The following is an 18,404-nucleotide window of genomic DNA, read 5'->3' as shown; positions in this document are numbered from 1 at the left end:
TATAATTATACATTAGAATAATTTTTACCACGTATTCTTAAATGAACAGGTAAGACCTTGAATTTGACTCAACATTACAAAACTAGAGACTTAAAATGATGGATTGCCTTTAATCTTCAGTAAAAAGACAAAATTTTATCACTGACACTTGAAAAGACACAGCCTAAATCCACAAAAGATCTAATCAATTCAGATAAGATAACAAATATATATAGTTTCATAGTACTTATTCAATCAATTTACCCAAGTTAGGGAACTAAAATATTTAGTAAGAGTAAAAATACATTAGAGCCATACAGAATAACAACAAATCTCTCCCTCAAACTGTAATTACCTTAGTTTTATATAACATATTGATGCAGCATTTACATAAAAATATATTTGTAAACCCTACATAGAAAACTTTTCTACACAAACAAAGCCTGTTGAAAGAAAAGTAGAGCACTAAAATTCATTTAAATGAAGCCAATTTTTATCTTAACAGACTGAGGGCAGGGGGTTTAGGTAGGTACAACCAACTGCTCTACGATTTTTCCTTTATTCATTAACTGATGCTTTTACATACTTACCATAAAACCTGGAAACTTTCATCTCTAAAAAAAGATTACTGAAATGTTATTGAGTCAATCAGCATCCTATTTATCTGTGAGTTACAAAAAACAAAAAGAAAATACCAATCAGGGCATTTCTTTTTTCAATAGCTTCCTAAGATTTGTATTATGAGCAACCTTAAATCCTCTATGGGAGGAGGCAAGATAAGCATTAAGGAAGAAGGTAAGCCATTATACATATACAAATAGAATAATCCAAAAGACTTAACTTGTTGAAGAATATATTGGTTCACTTCGTAAAATACTTTGAGCCTCTTCTCTAATAACTGACTGAAAAAGCAGCATCCCAAAGCAGAACTCTTCAGTTTTCTGGGACTACCACACTTCTTGCCAATCCAGCACTCCCCTAATTATGCTATAGAGTTAGCTGAACATCAACCATTCATTCCAAAGTAGAGCAATGAAAAGAAGCACAGCCTAGTAAGTGATCCAAAAGTTCAAATGGATATTAAGAAAGCAGTACACTGCAAACTACTCTTAGACCTATGCAGAAAAGCAGCATCAATTTATAACAAACTTTCCAACCGGTAAAACAGTACACACCACCAGCCAATAACAAACCTATAAGGATGGGCTTATCTAAAACACTAAAAATCTGAGTGGAAAAAAGTAGAATTCACTGTCCACCTTTCCATGAGTCAATTTAAATTTCCTAAAACCACAAGCCAATTTCCAAATATTCAGCAAATGTTGCATTTATCGTCAGCAGTCACGTACATTTGCATGCACGCACACAGACACACACACACTTCACCAAACTGTGGATTATCTGCTGAAGAAAAAAGTTTACAGCATAAAACAGAGTCCATTACCTTTTTCATTCTTTCAAAAACCAAATAACTAGACAATAAATATTTCAATATAACTAAAAAAATGACCACAGTAAATTTTACACACCTCCCATCATAGAAATAAAATCTGTAAAAATTAGAGTTTCAAGCACATGTGCATCAGATGCAAAGATATTACATATCATGTAGCCTCTACCTACCTTCTACTCTAAGGCTACATGTAACTTAGAAATGGGTATGTCACATATAACATTCTTCACAAATGCTGGTTCTCAAATGTTTATCAACAGTATGATAAATCTTATTTAATGTAAACATATCTGAAATTCAAATTACAATCATGGTTAGTTTGAACTCCTACCTTAAACACTCTCTTAATAGAGATTAAGCAATAACAATAATTCTTTAAATCAAAATATTTTAACAAGAAAATAAATATAAAAATTTGTTCATACACATAGATTCTTTTAATTTATAAGGAATTCATTTTAATTTAAATGAGGTTGCCTATGGGAGGAAAAAGGAAAATTAAGCACAGATGAACTATTAAAGGAAATTAACATGTAACCTGTAACTCAGCTCCTACCATAGTCAACAGACCCAATACAGTGATTTGCTAATGGAAACACTTAGAAGCTGTATTTTCCAATTTTAAATTAAAATACTTTCTTTGGGGTAAAAAAAGATTAAGTGATTTCTCATGACATAAAGTCTCTAAAGAAATTCAAACCACCACTGGACACTTTATCTCATCATTTATATTATTTGCCAAATGGGAATTTCCTTTCCATTTAACTCTTATATAGATACCTCTGTTCTGAATCACTACCAGAAAGCAACATGCTATGCAAAGCACAACTGTACAACAGTAACATCTTTCTGCCACAAAACCTATCAGCCAAATAAAGGCTTCCACCTGGATTCAGAGATACCTACAACACTGGACGTGGAGAGACCTACTAATGAAAGACTTATTCAGAACTACCCAGCTGCTAAGAAGGGAATGCTCAAAAAGTAATAAATCACAAATACATCTGAAATCTAGAAACTTGTCCCCCAAGTCTTAATATAAAGTACAATAAACAAAAGCAAATGCTTGTTTTAGAAATCCATAATTCATTGCATTTCCAAATCAAGTAACTGTCTTACTGGTAAACTTGATGGTCTTTCTTGTTGTATTAAGTTCAAGTCTTCATGGTTAGGTTTTCCAGAAGCCAGAGGAGGTTGAGACCTAGTTCCATAGCCTTCCTGAGACATATCCTAAACAAACACAAATATAAAGAAATATCTCAATGAATTATAAGCTTCTTTGGTAATTCGGATGAAGCAAAGGCTTATCACAAAGTATCAACTTATGTTACTTTAAGCAGACATATAAATATAATTATCACTTCTGTAACACTTTCTCAGAAGCAAAAATAAAATACAAGAAGGCAGCATATCATCAAGAGCAAAAACATGTATAATTAACAATTAAATATATTATGCGACCATACAAACTAAAGACTGTATTTGAGTTTTGCAGGAAGGTGACAGTCAGTAAAAGATGGGAAAGAAAGCTAGCAATAACTAAACTGTTAAAACAGAGCAAACCAAAAGTTCATATTCTTGTTTAATTTTTATTTTGGTTGAATTGCCTTTAATATTACCTTGAAACTGTTAAAGTAATTAATGAAAACTTTATTATCAACTGACTTTTAAGATGTCTTCTCAATAACCCATAAAACAACAGTTATTAAGCTGACAGTATCCTGAGGTTTCTACAAAGCCAGTTAATACTTATATATAGAATTCCATATGTTCACATAGCATAGTTATCAAAGAACCATAATAAAGCATAAAACAATAGTGGGGAAGAAAACACACCTAAAATCTACTGAAGTAGAGAAACTTATTATTAACATGGCCTTTCTGGCATCCTCTTGAATACTTTTCTAGGAGGAATTCTGCATGGTTTAATAGTATGCTGAAATAATATTATACAAACCAAATATCACACCAAACTTACCGGATGTCAGCTCTCTAGTTGTTTAACTATGTACACTTAGTTACTAAACATTTTAGGCCCATTTACACCTGAAGTCAAATAGCAGGACAGAATGTAAAATGCTTATTATAGCATTTCTTAATTGGCACTGAAAGTTGAAGAACCAGTTTCTGATAGGGAAGAAAAAAAAAGAACGGAAAATATCACTTGAAAATAAAATTCTCTTCTTTTCCCTGTCAGTTTAAATACGTGTTAGAATTAAAGAAACTTTAAGTTTTACTTCCCCTGTTAAATTCTCAAAATACTACTTTAGAAATTAATGGTAATGAGTTGAAACCCTCTAAAAAGCTTCTGTTGCCCCACCCCTTTCTCATACAGTATACACTTGAACTTCCACAGCTTCTGAAGCCAAGAAACTCTGGACCAACAGCTGATACTAAAAAGTACACAAGCTGTACAGACTAGACTTAACTAGCAAAATTTGGGTGCGGCCTGCCTTTAAAGAGGCTCTGAGGTAAAGAGCATGCCAACAATATAGCATTTCCCAAGTAACTCCTTTTCCCTATACACACAACAGGTCAAGACATCCAACCTCTAATAGTAGCGCAGAATGCCCTACACTTTTGGAAGAGAATTACACCCAGTTGTCCAGGCTTTTATCTGATAACATTTAGGTGAGGTCTCGAGCACACGCAATCGGAGGATATTTAAAACAGTAGCTCTTCAATCAGGCTGCTGGCAGAGGGTAACAACTGGGCTGTGGGGGACAAAAGCCAAGGTTGAAAGATGATTACCACTCATACACACACACACTCCACTTGTTTCTGGACCCCAGACTTGTGATTTGTTACACAGACTTCCAACTGCATGTCCTATAGTTTCCTTTAGATTATGAGCAAAGATTTCAAAACCAGGCAGGGCACAAGGCCTCCATTCAGGGACCTTCACCCTTTACAAAAACCCCAAGGTGGCACAAGACAGCCTCACAATGGGCAAACAAATGGGGATCCCCACCTGTGCCTCAAATACACACGTGTGCACACGATTTATGGGTGGTGGTTAGACACTCATTTTAGTAAACTGTTAATAATGAGGAATGGGCAGGCTCACATGCCCGATGCTAGTAAGTCTTTTAAATTTCTTTTTGTTTTCTCTTTGTAGCTAAATGAACTGATTTCTAAACAACTTGGAAAAGATTACTGCAACTACAGTAAACACTCATTTTGAATTGGGTACTATCCCCTTTAAAATAAGCAACGCTGAATAGACTATGAAAGCCATCAGAAAATTTCACTATGACTTTACATTTCACTTTTTAAGGCTTAAAAGTTTAAAATAATTAGATTTCACAAAATATCAAACACTATTCCTAACCACAAGAGGCTCTCAACTATTAAATACAGATGGAAATACAACAAAAACAAAATTTAGTGAGAATCACTGAAATGGAACATTTTCTGCTTCAATATATGTTTGAACATAAGGATTAATTTAATTGAGAGAACATCCAGAAAAGGTACCAAGTTTTACCCTAAAACAATCATCTATATAAAACTTACACTGGGACTATAAAGTCTACATTTGGCAGCTTTAATAAAAACACAAAAGTTACATCTCTTAACAAACCTGAGCTTTTTCCTCTTCAGAGTTTTATTTATTTTCTGGTAGGTACTTATTTTCATCTCAGGAAGAGTAAGTAGGAATAAGTAATTTAACAGACAACAAAGCAATGTCAGTATCAGAAAATAAATACATCCAGCACTGTATTTTATAAACTAATAACAACAAAGAACAGCCTTCATGCTTAACATATCACTGCAATCTCGGTTATTCACACATTTAAACCACTGCACACAAGCTTACACATAAGTTCACACATAGACTGTGACTGTGACAACGCACAACTGTGACTATCTAAGAGAATACCGCATTATGACAATACTAGTGCCCAGAGGAGCCACACAAGGAGGTGTGGGCTGCCCTCCCAGAGCCCTTTATCAGTATTATTTTTCTTCATCTCACCCACAAGCTTTTCACTACTGACAGATTCTGGCTTTAACCTTCTTCATGTTATAGATCAAAGGTAAAACAGACTCACAAACCAGCAAAAGTGTGAAAGGAGCTTGGAACAGGGGCATGTACACATGTTTCTAAAGTTTTCACATTAGGTGTTACTTTTACCACATGAAAGTAAAAGCGCTCAGTCGTGTCTGACTCTTTGCGACCCCGTGGACTGTATGTAGCCCACCAGGCTCCTCCATCCATGGGATTCTCCAGACAAGAATACCGGAGTGGGTTGCCATGTCTAAACATTAATTATCTTGTATCTCAACAAATGGTGGAAAATTCTTAAAAGAGATGGGGATACCAAAGCACTTGATCTGCCTCCTGTGAAACCTATATGTAGGTCAAGGAGCAACAGTTAGAAGTGGACATGGAACAACAGACAGGTTCCAAATTGGGAAAGGAGTGTGTCAAGGCTGTGTATTGTCACCGTGCTTATTTAACTTATATCAGAGTACATCATGCAAAATACAGCACTGAATGAATAACAAGCTGGAATCAAGATTGCCAGGAGAAATATCAATAACCTCAGATATGCAGATGACACCACTCTTATGGCAGAAAGCAAAGAGGAACTAGGGAGCCTCTTGATGAAAGTGAAAGAAGAGAGTGAAAAAGTTGGGTTAAAACTCAACATTCAGAAAACTAAGATCATGGCATCCGGTCCCATCACTTCACGGCAAATAGAGGGAGAAACAATGCTCCAAAATGACTGCAGATGGTGACTGCAACCATGAAAGTAAAAGATGCGTGCTCCTTGGAAGAAAAGCTATGACCAACCTAAACAGCATATTAAAATGCAGAGACACTACTCTGCTGACAAAGGTCCATCTAGTCAAAGCCATGATTTTTCCAGTAGTCAGGTATGAATGTGAGAGTTGGACAGTAAAAAAAGCTGAGCACCAAAGAACTAATGCTTTTGAACTGTGGTGTTGGAGAAGACTCTTGGATGGTCCCTTGGACTGCAAGGAGTGCAAACCAATCAATCTGAAAGGAAATCAATCCTGAATATTCATTGAAAGGACTGATGCTGAAGCTGAAGCTCCAATACTTTGGCCACCTGATAGGAAGAGCTGACTTACTGGAAAAGACCCTGATGCTGGGAAAGACTGAAGGCGGGAGGAGAAGGGGACGAAAGAGGATGAGCTGACTTACTGGAAAAGACCCTGATGCTGGGAAAGACTGAAGGCGGGAGGAGAAGGGGACGAAAGAGGATGAGATGAGTCGGCATCACCGACTCAATGGACATGAGCTTGAGCAGGCTCTGGAAGATGGTGAAGGACAGGGAAGCACACGCTTCCTGGTGTGGCAAAAAGTCAGAAAATGACTCAATGACGACAACAAAACATTTAGTAAACATCTTGTAGGGACTACTCCCCTTGCTGGATGCCTAACATCTCACAGTGTGAAGCGTGACCAGGAAGGAAACAGCAGTTATACTGAGTTATTGTGAGGAGGGATGAGACCAAAACTGTCACCTAGCTCTGGTATAAGGGCCAAGAGCAGGAGTACTTCTGTTTCCTTCTATGATGAAATGAATTAAGTACCAATGGCAATACAAGACTATGAAGAGAATGTGGAATAAAATGTCAAGGACACTTTAAAAAACTCACAACAGAAAAATATTCCCATGGCATGTATGACCTCAAAAGATACAAAGATACAAAGAAAAGAAAGTTGTCCTCCTACTTTCCAGGAGTCCCTCGAAAAAGTTCCTGTTAACAGGCTGTTATTTATTGTCCCAAATTGTTCAAGGCACAACCAAGTATGAAGTGAATTTAAAACACTTTAACTTTCAAAACAATTAAGCGGATTTGTTCTGTACAGTCTACGCTATGGTCCTGTAACAACAGATGTAATATATCTCCTTCTATATCTGCACCTAAATATCTATTCTTTTTCTTTTGTTACAAAGTACTATATTAATTCTGTGATTTATTTAACCAGTCCCCTACTGATGGACATTTAGGCTGTCCCTAGTCTTTCTCTACTTATTACAGCATTATAATAAACATCCTTGTGCATACAACTTCAGGTGAAATACTTCTGCAGCATAAGTCTCCATCAGTTTCCCTGGAGCCTCAGTGGTAAAGAATCCACCTGCCAATGCAGAACACTCAGGAGACGCTGATTTAATCCCTAGGTCAAGAAGATTCCCTGCAGGCGGATATGACAAGCCACTCCAGTATTCCTGCCTGGGAAACCCCATGGACAAAGGAGCCTGGCAGACTGCAGTCTATGGGGTCACAAGAGAGATGGACACGACTTAGCCACTAAACAACAACATAAGTCTCCACAAGGGGAATATCTGTCAAAAGGCTGGCACATTTAAAAGTTTGATGGAGGCTAGCAAAGTGCTTTCAGCAAAAGAAGTGTCAAATTAGAGTCACAGTGCATCATTTTACTATACACATTTACCTTAGCATCACAATATGCCTAACCTCAGTATACAAAGCAGCAAACTCACACCAGGAGAGAGGTGGGAGGACTGGTCATCGGCATTCATTTGCTCGGTTGTGTCCTATTCTTTGTGAACCAATGAATGGTAGCACTCCAGGCTTTTCTGTCCTTAACCATCTCTCAGAGCTTGCTCAAACCATGTCCATTGAGTCGGTGATGCCATCCAACCATCTCATCCTCTGGCATCCCCTTTTCCTCCTGCTCTGAATCTTTCCCAGCATCAGGGTCTTTTCTAGTGAGTCAGCTCATTGCGTCAGGTCGCCAAAAGTACTGGAGCTTCAGTTTCAACATCAGTCCTTCCAATGAATGAATATTCAGGGTCGATTTTCTTTAGGAGTGACTGGTGTGATTTCCTTGCAATCCAAGGGACTCTAAAGAGTCTTCTCCAACACCACAGTTTGAAACATCAGTTCTTCAGCCCTCAGCCTTCTTTATGGTCCAACTCTCACATCCGTACATGACTACCACAAAAACTATAGCTTTGACTATACAGACTATCATTTGCAAGGTGATGTGTCTGCTTTTTAATATGCTGTCTAGGTTTGTCATAGCTTTTCTTCCAAGAAGTAAGTGTCTTTTAATTTCATGGCTGCAGTCATCATGGGCTTTCCAGGTGGCACTAGTGTTTAAGGAACCTGCCTGCCAATGCAGGAGACATAAGAGACACGGGTTTGATCTCCAGGTATAGAAGATTCCCTGGAGGAGGGGCATGGCAACCCACTCCAATACTCTTGCCTGGAGAATCCGATGGACAGAAGACCTTGGTGGGTGACAGTTAAGAGGGCCACAAAGAGTCAGACACCACTGAAGTGACTCGGCACACACGCACGCAGTCACTGTCCAGAGTAATTTTAGAGCTGAGGAAGATAAAACTTATTACTGCTTCCACTTTTTCTCCCTCTATTTGCCAGGAAGTTATGGGACTTGATGCCATGATCTTAAGTTTTCTGAATGTTGAGTTTTAAGCCAGATTTTTCCCTCTTCACTTTCTCCCTCATCAAGAGGCCCTTTAGCTTCTCTTCACCTTCTGCCATCAGAGTGGTATCATCTGCAAATCTGAGGTTGTTGACATTTCTCCTGGCAATCTTGATCCCACCTTGCGACTGATCCAGCCCAGCATTCCAATGATACACTCTGCACAGAAGTTGAATGAGCAGGCTGACAGTATGCTGCCTTGACGTCCTCCTTTCCCAGTTTGGAACCACCCACTGTTCGATGGCCAGTTCTAACAGCTGCTTCCTGACCTGCATTCAGGTTTCTCAGGAGACAGGTAAGGTGATCTGCTATTCCCAGCTCTTTAAGAATTTTCTACAGTTTGTTGTGATAAACACAGTCAAAGGCTTTAGAGTAGTCAATGAAGTATAAGTAGATATTTTTCTTGAATTATCTTGCTTTCTCTATGATCCAACAAATGTTGGCAATTTGATCTCTGGTTCCTCTGCCTTTTCTAAATTCAGCTTGAACATCTGGAAGTTCTTGGTTCGTGTCCTGCTGAAGCTTAGTTTGAAGCATTTTTAGCATTACCATGCTAGCATGTGAAATGAGCACATTCACATGCTAGTCAGAACATTCTTTGGCATTGCCCTTCTTTGGGATTAGAATGAGAACTGACCTTTTCTAGTCCTATAGCCACTGCTGAGTTTTCCAAATTTGCTGACATATTGAGTGCAGGACTTTCACAGCATCATCTTTTAGGATTTTGAGTAACTCAGCTGGAACTCCATCACCTCCACTAGCTTTGTTTGTAGTGTTGCTTCCAAAGGCCCACTTGACTTCACCCTCCAGGATGTCTGTCTCCAGATGAGTGACCACACCATGATGGTAATATGGGTCTTTAATATAGTCCTTCTGTGTATTCTTGCCATCTCTTCTTAATTTCTTTTGCTTCTGTTAGGTCCTTACAGTTCCTGTCCTTTATCATGCCCATCTTTGTACAAACTGTTCCCTTGGTATCTCCAATTTTCTTGCAGATATCTCTAGTCTTTCCAATTCTATCTTTTCCTCTATTTCTCTGCATTGTTCATTTAAGAAGGCCTTCTTATCTCTCCTTGCTATTCTCTGGAATTTTGCATTCAGTTGGATATATCTTTCCCTTTCTCCCTTGCAGGTACATCAATTTAAAATATCCTTTCCAAAAAGAAAGCAATGTAAACCTATGAAGTATCCACTTCAAGAATGGTACAATCAGTCACCCCTTTGTCTCCTCAGGAACACCCTGATGAAAATATTATTAACTAGGAGAGATGACATTTCAGGCAGGGCTCCATGACAGGTGCTGTGCCCAACCTACCTTTACAACAACCCAGGAGAGAGCCCTATCAACTATCATCTTGTTTTCACCATGAGGAAACAAAACCTTAAGCAATTTGCACAGCTAGTGTCTGAGCACACTGCTAGTGTCTCAAGGTGATGGACTAATCTTCCTTTCTCCCCTAATTGCACTCTACAAACAACTGGAAGCTTCAAGTACTATCCTAAGGATTGGTGTAATCTTAACTTTTTAAAGATATTATCCTAGGCTTCCACTTATTCTCCTACATTACCTTTTCAAAAAGTATTAATCTTCAGCATTTTATATGTGGAACACTTCCAAAATATCAAATTATAATATTATGAAAAGAAATGTTAACATTTCAAACTCCCCACAAATCTGAATACAAAGCCACTCAACATATGACTCATTATCATCAAGCAGTTGTTTAAGGTCCAAGGGCTAATGGAAAGCAAGGTAAAAGACCCATTTGCCTCCTCAGGTTATGTTTAAGGGTTTTCTGCTGGTTCCTCTCTTTCACCCAAAGACTCCATGATGACCCTTGGATGGTGATAATTCTTGAATCTCTACTTCAAGTCCCCTGTATTTTTACTGTATTTTGAAGGAGTCCTTGTGCTCACATCTAGGAATGATTCTCCTAACTGTCCTCCTCAACTCGGACCCCATTCCTTCAGGTTATCACCTGGTCAAGGGTGTTCCCATCCACATGGGACTTCTCAGAGCCACCCCACATTCCTCACCGCCTTCATGACTGAAAGCCCTGTGCCACACGAGCAATCCTAAAATCACTGTCAGGTCCATCCCCTTCATCCTCCCTCCAGCTGCCAGCCCCTTTGCACTACAGCTTCTTGTTCGCTACACCACAAGAGCTGGCTTGCAAAAATGCAAACCACGGTGTGCTGCTGCATGGAGAGGCCTCCTCTAAGATGCCTACAGAATGAGGCCCACAGTCCTTACTCTGGTAGAGAAAAGCCCGTCAGCCTTCAGCTGCCACCACAGTGTCATCTCCGCCTTCCTTGGGGCCCAATGCAAGTCCTCAGCTTCACCCACTGGCTCGCTCAGCGGCTCCCATGGGGCCACCTGTCTACACAGGCAACACTCTCAGTCCGGGTGGATGCTCTTCCAGCTGAGTCTGCAAGGCATCGTTGTCTTCAAGATCCTGCCAGAACTTAATTCTTCCATTCCCCCAAACAACTACCTCACACCAACTTCTTATGTACTCTTAAAATACAGCATTATAAATTAGTTATCTGTTTGTATATCTCCTGACCTGGACTCTTACTTCCTCTTGGGTTTCCAGCACTGACAGGCACTCAAAAGCCTGGTGAATTACTGACTTAATGCCTTCTAAGAGCTTACATTTAGAATTAGACACAGCAATACAAAAATAAACGTATGAGGACAAACATAAAACTGAACAAAACTTGGGCTCATGTCCAAGAATATTTATCATGTTAACAGCTACACTGCCTGGTAGCAATGTGCTATATAAAACACATTTTGCTATTTGTTACTGGCAGTCTTAAGGCAAAAAGATGACTACAAAAAAATGTAGTAAAAATACTGGAAATTAAGAGGGATGGAGGGAAAAGACTATCATGAGTATCAGTGGTGCCATCAAAAATGGGAAAAATCAAGACATTCTTTACCTCCTAATGAACAAAATAGCAACGAAATATTTTTGCAGGAAATTAAAAAAATCCTGATAATGAACTCACTAAGGGGTTTCCAGGTGGCACAGTGGTAAAGAAACTGCTTGCCAAGGCCGGAGGCACAAGAGACAAGGGTTCGATCCCTGGGTTGGGAAGATCCCCTAGAGAAGGAAATGGCAACCAGCTCTAGTATTCTTGCTTTGAAAATTCCACGGACAGAGGAGCCTGATAGGCTTACAGTCCATGGGGTCACAAAGAGTTGGGCACACTGAGTGTCTGAGTGTGCACACAGGTGCTTGATAAAGCCTTGTATTTCTATCGATTTAAGGAAATTAAAAAGGAGCAAAAGATATATTAAACCATAGCTAATCAATCAGCAAATCTCAAACCGTAGGAACTTGTACTAGATAAAAGACCTAGTTTCTTCAACAAATAAACTGTAACAGTAAAAAGGAGAGAGGGAAAGAGAAAAGGAGAGATTGAGAGGAAAATAACAGCTATGAAAAGGTATTAAAATAAAGATTTTATTTCAATCTTGATTCAAACTACCCCATAATGTAAATAAAACAAAAACATTTAATCTATGTATCTTCAGTTCAGTCACTCACTCATGTCTGACTCTTTGCGACCTCATGGACTGCAGCACACCATGCCTCCCTGTCCATCACTAACTCCCAGAGCTTGCTCAAACTCATGTCCATTGAGTTGGTGATGCCATCCAACCATCTCATCCTCTTTCGTCCCCTTCTCCTCCTGTCTTCAATTTTTCCCGGTCTTTTTAAATGAGTCAGTTCTTTGAATCCAGTTGCCAAAGTATTGGAGCTTCAGCTACAGCATCAGTCCTTCCAATGAACATTCAGGACTGATTTCCTTTAGGATGGACTGGTGTGACCTCCTTGCAGTCCAAGGGACTCTCCAGGAGTCTTCTAACACCACAGTTCAAAACCATCAATTCTTTGGCACTCAGCTTTCTTTATGGTCCAACTCTCACATCCATACGTGACTACTGGAAAAACCATAGATTTGACTATTTATGAAACTACTGGAAATTTGAGTATTGGATAATTGGTATGAAAAACTAATTTTAAAATGTGATAACTATATTATGTTTGTTTCTTTTTTTTGTAGATAAAACTATGCTGAAATATTGACAGATTAACTGATACAATATCTGGGATTTACTTCAAAATAATATTGAGGGCAGAGGTTTGGGGGGAAAGGAAGAAAAAGTTTACATACAACAAAACTAGCCATATAATTATTGAAATCTGAGTGACGAGTTCATGGGGCCCATTATACTTTCATCTACTTCTGCTCATTGTTTGAAAATGTCCATTTAAAGGAAAATGGAGATAATAGTACGAAAGACAAATTCAGGAGTCCAGTATTGGGGTGAGACTGTGGTGCTGACACTGGGTTTCACCTGAAAGACTTACAGTCTTCCTGACTATAACTTCTGAATTGGTCCCTTGCCTTCAGCCCTCAATCACCAAAAAAGCCCATTATGCACTGAGTATTTAATCTGTCAGTTTCTTTTTTTAAAAACTTATTATTATTAAACAACACTGTAATAGTTTCAGCGAACAGGGAAGGGGCTCAGCCATACATATGCACGTATCCATTCTCTCCCAAACTTCCCTCCCATCCAAGCTGCCATATAATATTAAGCAGAGTTCCATGTGCTATACAGTAGGTCCTTGGTGGTGGTCCATTTTAAATATAGCACTATGTACATATCCATCCCAAACTCCCTAACTATCCCTTCCATCCCTTCCACATCTCCATCCTTGCCCAGGACAACCACAGTTTGTTCTCAAAGTCTGAGAGTCTGTTTCTGTATTGTAAGTTAAGTTCATTTGTATCATTTCTTTTTAGACTACACAATATAAGTGATGTCATTGGATATTTCTCCTTCTCTGATATCCTTGAGTTTCTTAGCCCATTTTATCTTTAATATATTTGCTGCAGTGTTTAATCCTAACACTTAAGTGTCTTTAAAAAAAACAACTCTCCATAATCTTAACCTAATTAACCTTGCCAGTTTCATCTTCCCCTCCTTACTTCTGACTTAGTGACCCTTTCTGGACCTCACCTACTGATCAAGCTGCCCTCCTTGCCTAAGTCTGATGCTCTCCACTAACTCTGGCCCACCCTCTTAAAGGCCCGGTTTCCAATTTCACTGACTCCAAGATGCCTTTTCCAGCCACAAATCTCGCCAAAGACCATGAGCACTTGAGTCAAACCCACCCAAGCTCAAATTCCAATCTGGACTCCACACTAGCTGTGCAACCTGAAAAAACTCCTGAGTTCAGTTTCCTACTCTGGAAACTGGACTGGACTGAGCGAAGCTGAGGGGGCTCAGGGTAGAGTACATAGGGTACAGCTTGTATAGTTTAGGCACACAATACTTCAGGAATAGGAACGGAATGGTTTTTTAACATACCAAGACTGGTTATCTTTTACGATAATGGTAAGTGACTTTAAATCTAAGTCCATATCAATATTTTCCCCTGCATCTTCCTTTATCCTTGCTCCAAAAATCTATTATATTAGATATAAAAAATCATAGGTCTAAAGTTCAAAGGGTTTTTCACTGCTACTGATTTCATGAGCTTATAAGACTCTAAGCTTATATTAAAACCTTATTATCTGTAATATACTATATTTACTGAAGAGTCCAAAGGCTAGATTCAGAATATCATTTATTTTCTATTAATTTAAATGAATATTTCATTTTTAAAACTTTTTCAAAAGGAACAGGCTTGTCCAAACTGCTTTACAATATTTTCTTTCTGATGAGTCTCATTCAGTTCAGTTCAGTTACTCAGTCATGTCTGACTCTTTGCGATCCCATGGACTGCAGCACGCCAGGCCTCCCTGTCCGTCACCAATTCCCAGAGTATACTCAAAATGTCCATCGAGTTAGTGATGCCATCCAACCACCTCATCCTCTGTTGTCAGCTTCTCCTCCTACCTTCAATCTTTCCCAGCATCAGGATCTTTTCAAATAAATCAGTTCTTTGCATCAGGTGGCCAAAGTATTAGAGTTTCAGCTTCAGCATCAGTCCTTCCAGTGAATATTCAGGACTGATTTCCCTTAGGATTGATCTCCTTGCAGTCCAAGGGTCTCTCAAGAGTCTCCTCCAACACCACAGTTCAAAAGCATAAATTTTTCAGCACTCAGCTTTCCTTATAGTCCAACTCTCACATCCATACATGACCAATGGAAAAGCCATAGCCTTGACGAGACAGACCTTTGTTGGCAAAGTAATATCTCTGCTTTTTAACAGGCTGGAATCATGCTAAGGCAAACATACTTTCTTGGTTGGTCATAACTTTTCTCCCAAGGAGTAAGCATCTTTTAATTTCATGGCTGCAGTCACCATCTGCAGTGATTTTGGAGCCCCAAAAAATAAAGTCAGCCACTGCTTCCCTATCTATTTCCCATGAAGTGATGGGACCAGATGCCATGATCTTCATTTTCTGAATGTTGAGCTTTAAGCCAACTTTTGCACTCTCCTCTTTCACTTTTATCAAGAGGCTTTTTAGCTCCTCTTCACTTTCTGCCATAAGGGTGGTGTCATCTGCATATCTGAGGTGATTGATATTTCCCCTGGCAATCTTGATTCCAGCTTGTGCTTCATCCAGCCCAGTGTTTCTCATGATGTACTCTACATAGAAGTTAAATAAGCAGGGTGACAATATACAGCCTTGACGTACTCCTTTCCCTATTTGGAACCAGGCCATTGTTCCATGTCCAGTTCTAACTGTTGATTCATGACCTGCATACAGATTTCTCGAGAGGCAGGTTCAGGTGGTCTGGTATTCCCATGTCTTTAAGAATTTTCCACAGTTTGTGGTGATCCACAAGGCTGTGGCATATTCAATAAAGCAGAAATAGATGTTTTTCTGGAACTGTCTTGTTTTTTCAATGATCCAGTGGATGTTGGCAATTTGATCTCTGGTTCCTCTGCCTTTTCTAAAAGCAGCTTGAACATCTGGAAGTTCACAGTTCACATAATGTTGAAGCCTGGCTTGGAGAATTTTGAGCATTACTTTACTAGCGTGTGAGATGAGTGTAATTGTGCAGTAGTTTGAGCATTCTTTGCCATTGCCTTTCTTTGGGATTGGAATGAAAACTGACCTTTTCCAGTCCTGTGGCCACTGCTGAGTTTTCCAAATTTGATGGCACATCGAGGGCAACACTTTCACAGCATCATCTTTTAGGATTTGAAATAGCTCAACTGGAATTCCATCACCTCCACTAGCTTTGTTCATAGTGATGCTTCCTAAGGCCCACTTGAGTTCACATTCCAGGACGTTTGGCTCTAGGCGAGGGATCACCCCATCGTGATTATCTGAGTCATGAAGATCTTTTTTGTGTAGTTCTTCTGTGTATTGTTGCCACCTCTTCTTATATCTTCTGCTTCTGTTAGGTCCATACCATTTCTGTCCTTTACTGTCCTATATTCTTTGCATGAAATGTTCCCTTGTATCTCTAATTTTCTTGAAGAGATCTCTAGTCTTCCCCATTCAACTGTTTTTCCCTCTATTTCTTTGCAGTGATCACTTTCTTATCTCTCCTTGCTAGTCTCTGGAAATCTGCATTCAAATGGGTGTATCTTTCCTTTTCTCCTTTGCTTCTCTTCTTTTCTCAGCAGTTTGTAAGGCCTCCTCAGACAACCATTTTGCTTTTTTGCATTTCTTTTTCTTAGGGATGGTCATGATCCCTGTCTCCTGTACAATGTCACAAACCTCCGTCCATAGTTCTTCAGGCATTCTGTCTATCAGATCTAATCCCCTGAATCTATTTCTCACTTCCACTATATAATTGTAAGGGATTTGATTCATAGATAATAGATCCTCATTACAATTGTGCCCTGCCATCAACAAGAACATTACTACAACACAGGACCTACCAGTGTTCCTGAGGCAGCAGCTGCCCCTACACCTGCAGTGAAGAGGACCCTGAGAGGACTGGAGATTAGAGAGAGGCCCGCCAGTGAGAGCAGCTGCCTCCCCTACGTTAGTCAAGTTAGGACCCTGGAGGCCACTACTCTGGCATTCAAGACTTAAGAAAATCCTTTCTTGTATTCTATTTTTTTCAAGAATTTCTTCCTAAACTAACAAGGGGTCAAGAGGGAAAAGGGAAGCCACATGATTGCCTGAATTTCACTTCTCCTAAAATACTGAAGAGAAATATGAAGATACTCAAGAGTTAAGGACTAAAGTAACTAAGATTTTTAATAGATCGATTTACTTTCTTAAACTCACAAAGCAAATGAGACACAGTAAATATTTGGATGTGCTTTTTATAGAGAATAACAGTATATGTAATAATAATAATAATACACACAGCAAAAAAAAAGAAAACCCAGCTTTATAACTTACCACTTGAAGAATCCCCTTATCCATAAAACCAAGATATAGGAACTGTCTCCAAAAGTCATACTAATGATTAAAGGAGAGAGTAAGCATCTCTCTGTGCTTGTCACATTTAAATGTTCAATAAATGTCAGCTATTGTTGTTTACATTATGTAAAACCACACTTAAGAATAAGAATCAAAATTCTCACTGAACCCACTGGGAGTTTATCCGGTGGTGACCATGGTCCATTGATAGCAGCAGCTAGTGACTACGTAACGTTTACTATTCACCAGGCACTCTTCAGAGTGCTTACGGTCTTGACATCAACTCCACGAAGCACTTTTCTCAGATGAAGAAACTGAGGCACAGAGGTTGAGTGACTCACACAAGGTCCAAACTATAGAGTCAGAAACTCTGAGTATAGAGTTCAACAATGTGTGTTTTAACAAGCCTTCTGGGAGACGTTAATGCTCACTAAAATCTGAAAAACCCTGAGTTAACAAATGCAAAAGCCCATATCAGTGATTTTAAAGGCTTGAATACCAGCCTATCTCTGGAACAAAATGTATTTCTACTGTAAACAGCAATATCGATGGCAGTAAACCCTTCAGATTAAAATAGAATCAGGATCAAAACCAAGCCCCACCCCATTTAGGCATCACTTGCTATATGACCTGAGAGTTATTATTAACATGATATATGAGGTAATACCCATCCACCATGCTAGAGTAAAAGACACTGGAAAGCACTGGTTAGAGCTTCTGCTCTCCAATGGCTCTCAAAGTTGGGAATGCATCAGAATTGCCTGTCAGAGTTAAATGCAGACTCCTAGGTTCCCTCCTCATCACCCTCCACACCCCAGAACCATTTTGGTGTAAGAGAACTTACTTGAGTCTAGGCCATACCACCCTGAACGCACCTGATAGTGTCTGATCTCGGAAGCTAAGCAGGGTCAGGCCGGGTTAGTACTTGGATGGGAGAACTTACTTGAGCAGACGCTCCAGGTGATTCTGACACAGACAATCCCTCCATCTTTTTTTTTTTCCACTTTTTAGAAAACCACAGCTGTATAGTTATCCAACGGATCCCCTTTACTTCAACCTCCATCCTTTCTTCACCTCCCCAAGGCTAATGCAAAGAGACATGAATACATTCCTCTCCCCTAAAGTCCAGCACTCTTGAGAAGAATCAGTCAGTGA

At 39.2% G+C, this 18,404-nt stretch overlaps 1 protein-coding gene across 1 annotated transcript in view; it reads right to left on the bottom strand.

Moving 5' to 3' along the window:
* The window catches only part of ARID1B (AT-rich interaction domain 1B), a 420,009-nt gene that overhangs the window by 265,076 nt on the left and 136,529 nt on the right, over positions 1-18,404 (bottom strand). Inside the window, exon 4 of the mRNA XM_040238889.1 lies at positions 2,552-2,662. Coding sequence (XP_040094823.1) covers positions 2,552-2,662 — 111 coding nt within the window. The remainder of the gene's footprint in view (positions 1-2,551; positions 2,663-18,404) is intronic.

Source organism: Oryx dammah, unplaced genomic scaffold, assembly GCF_014754425.2.
Source record: "Oryx dammah isolate SB20612 unplaced genomic scaffold, SCBI_Odam_1.1 HiC_scaffold_4, whole genome shotgun sequence".
Classification (NCBI taxonomy): Eukaryota; Metazoa; Chordata; class Mammalia; order Artiodactyla; family Bovidae; genus Oryx; species Oryx dammah.
The sequence above is the reverse complement of the archived record's forward strand: the minus strand, read 5'-3'. Positions and strand labels throughout refer to the sequence as shown.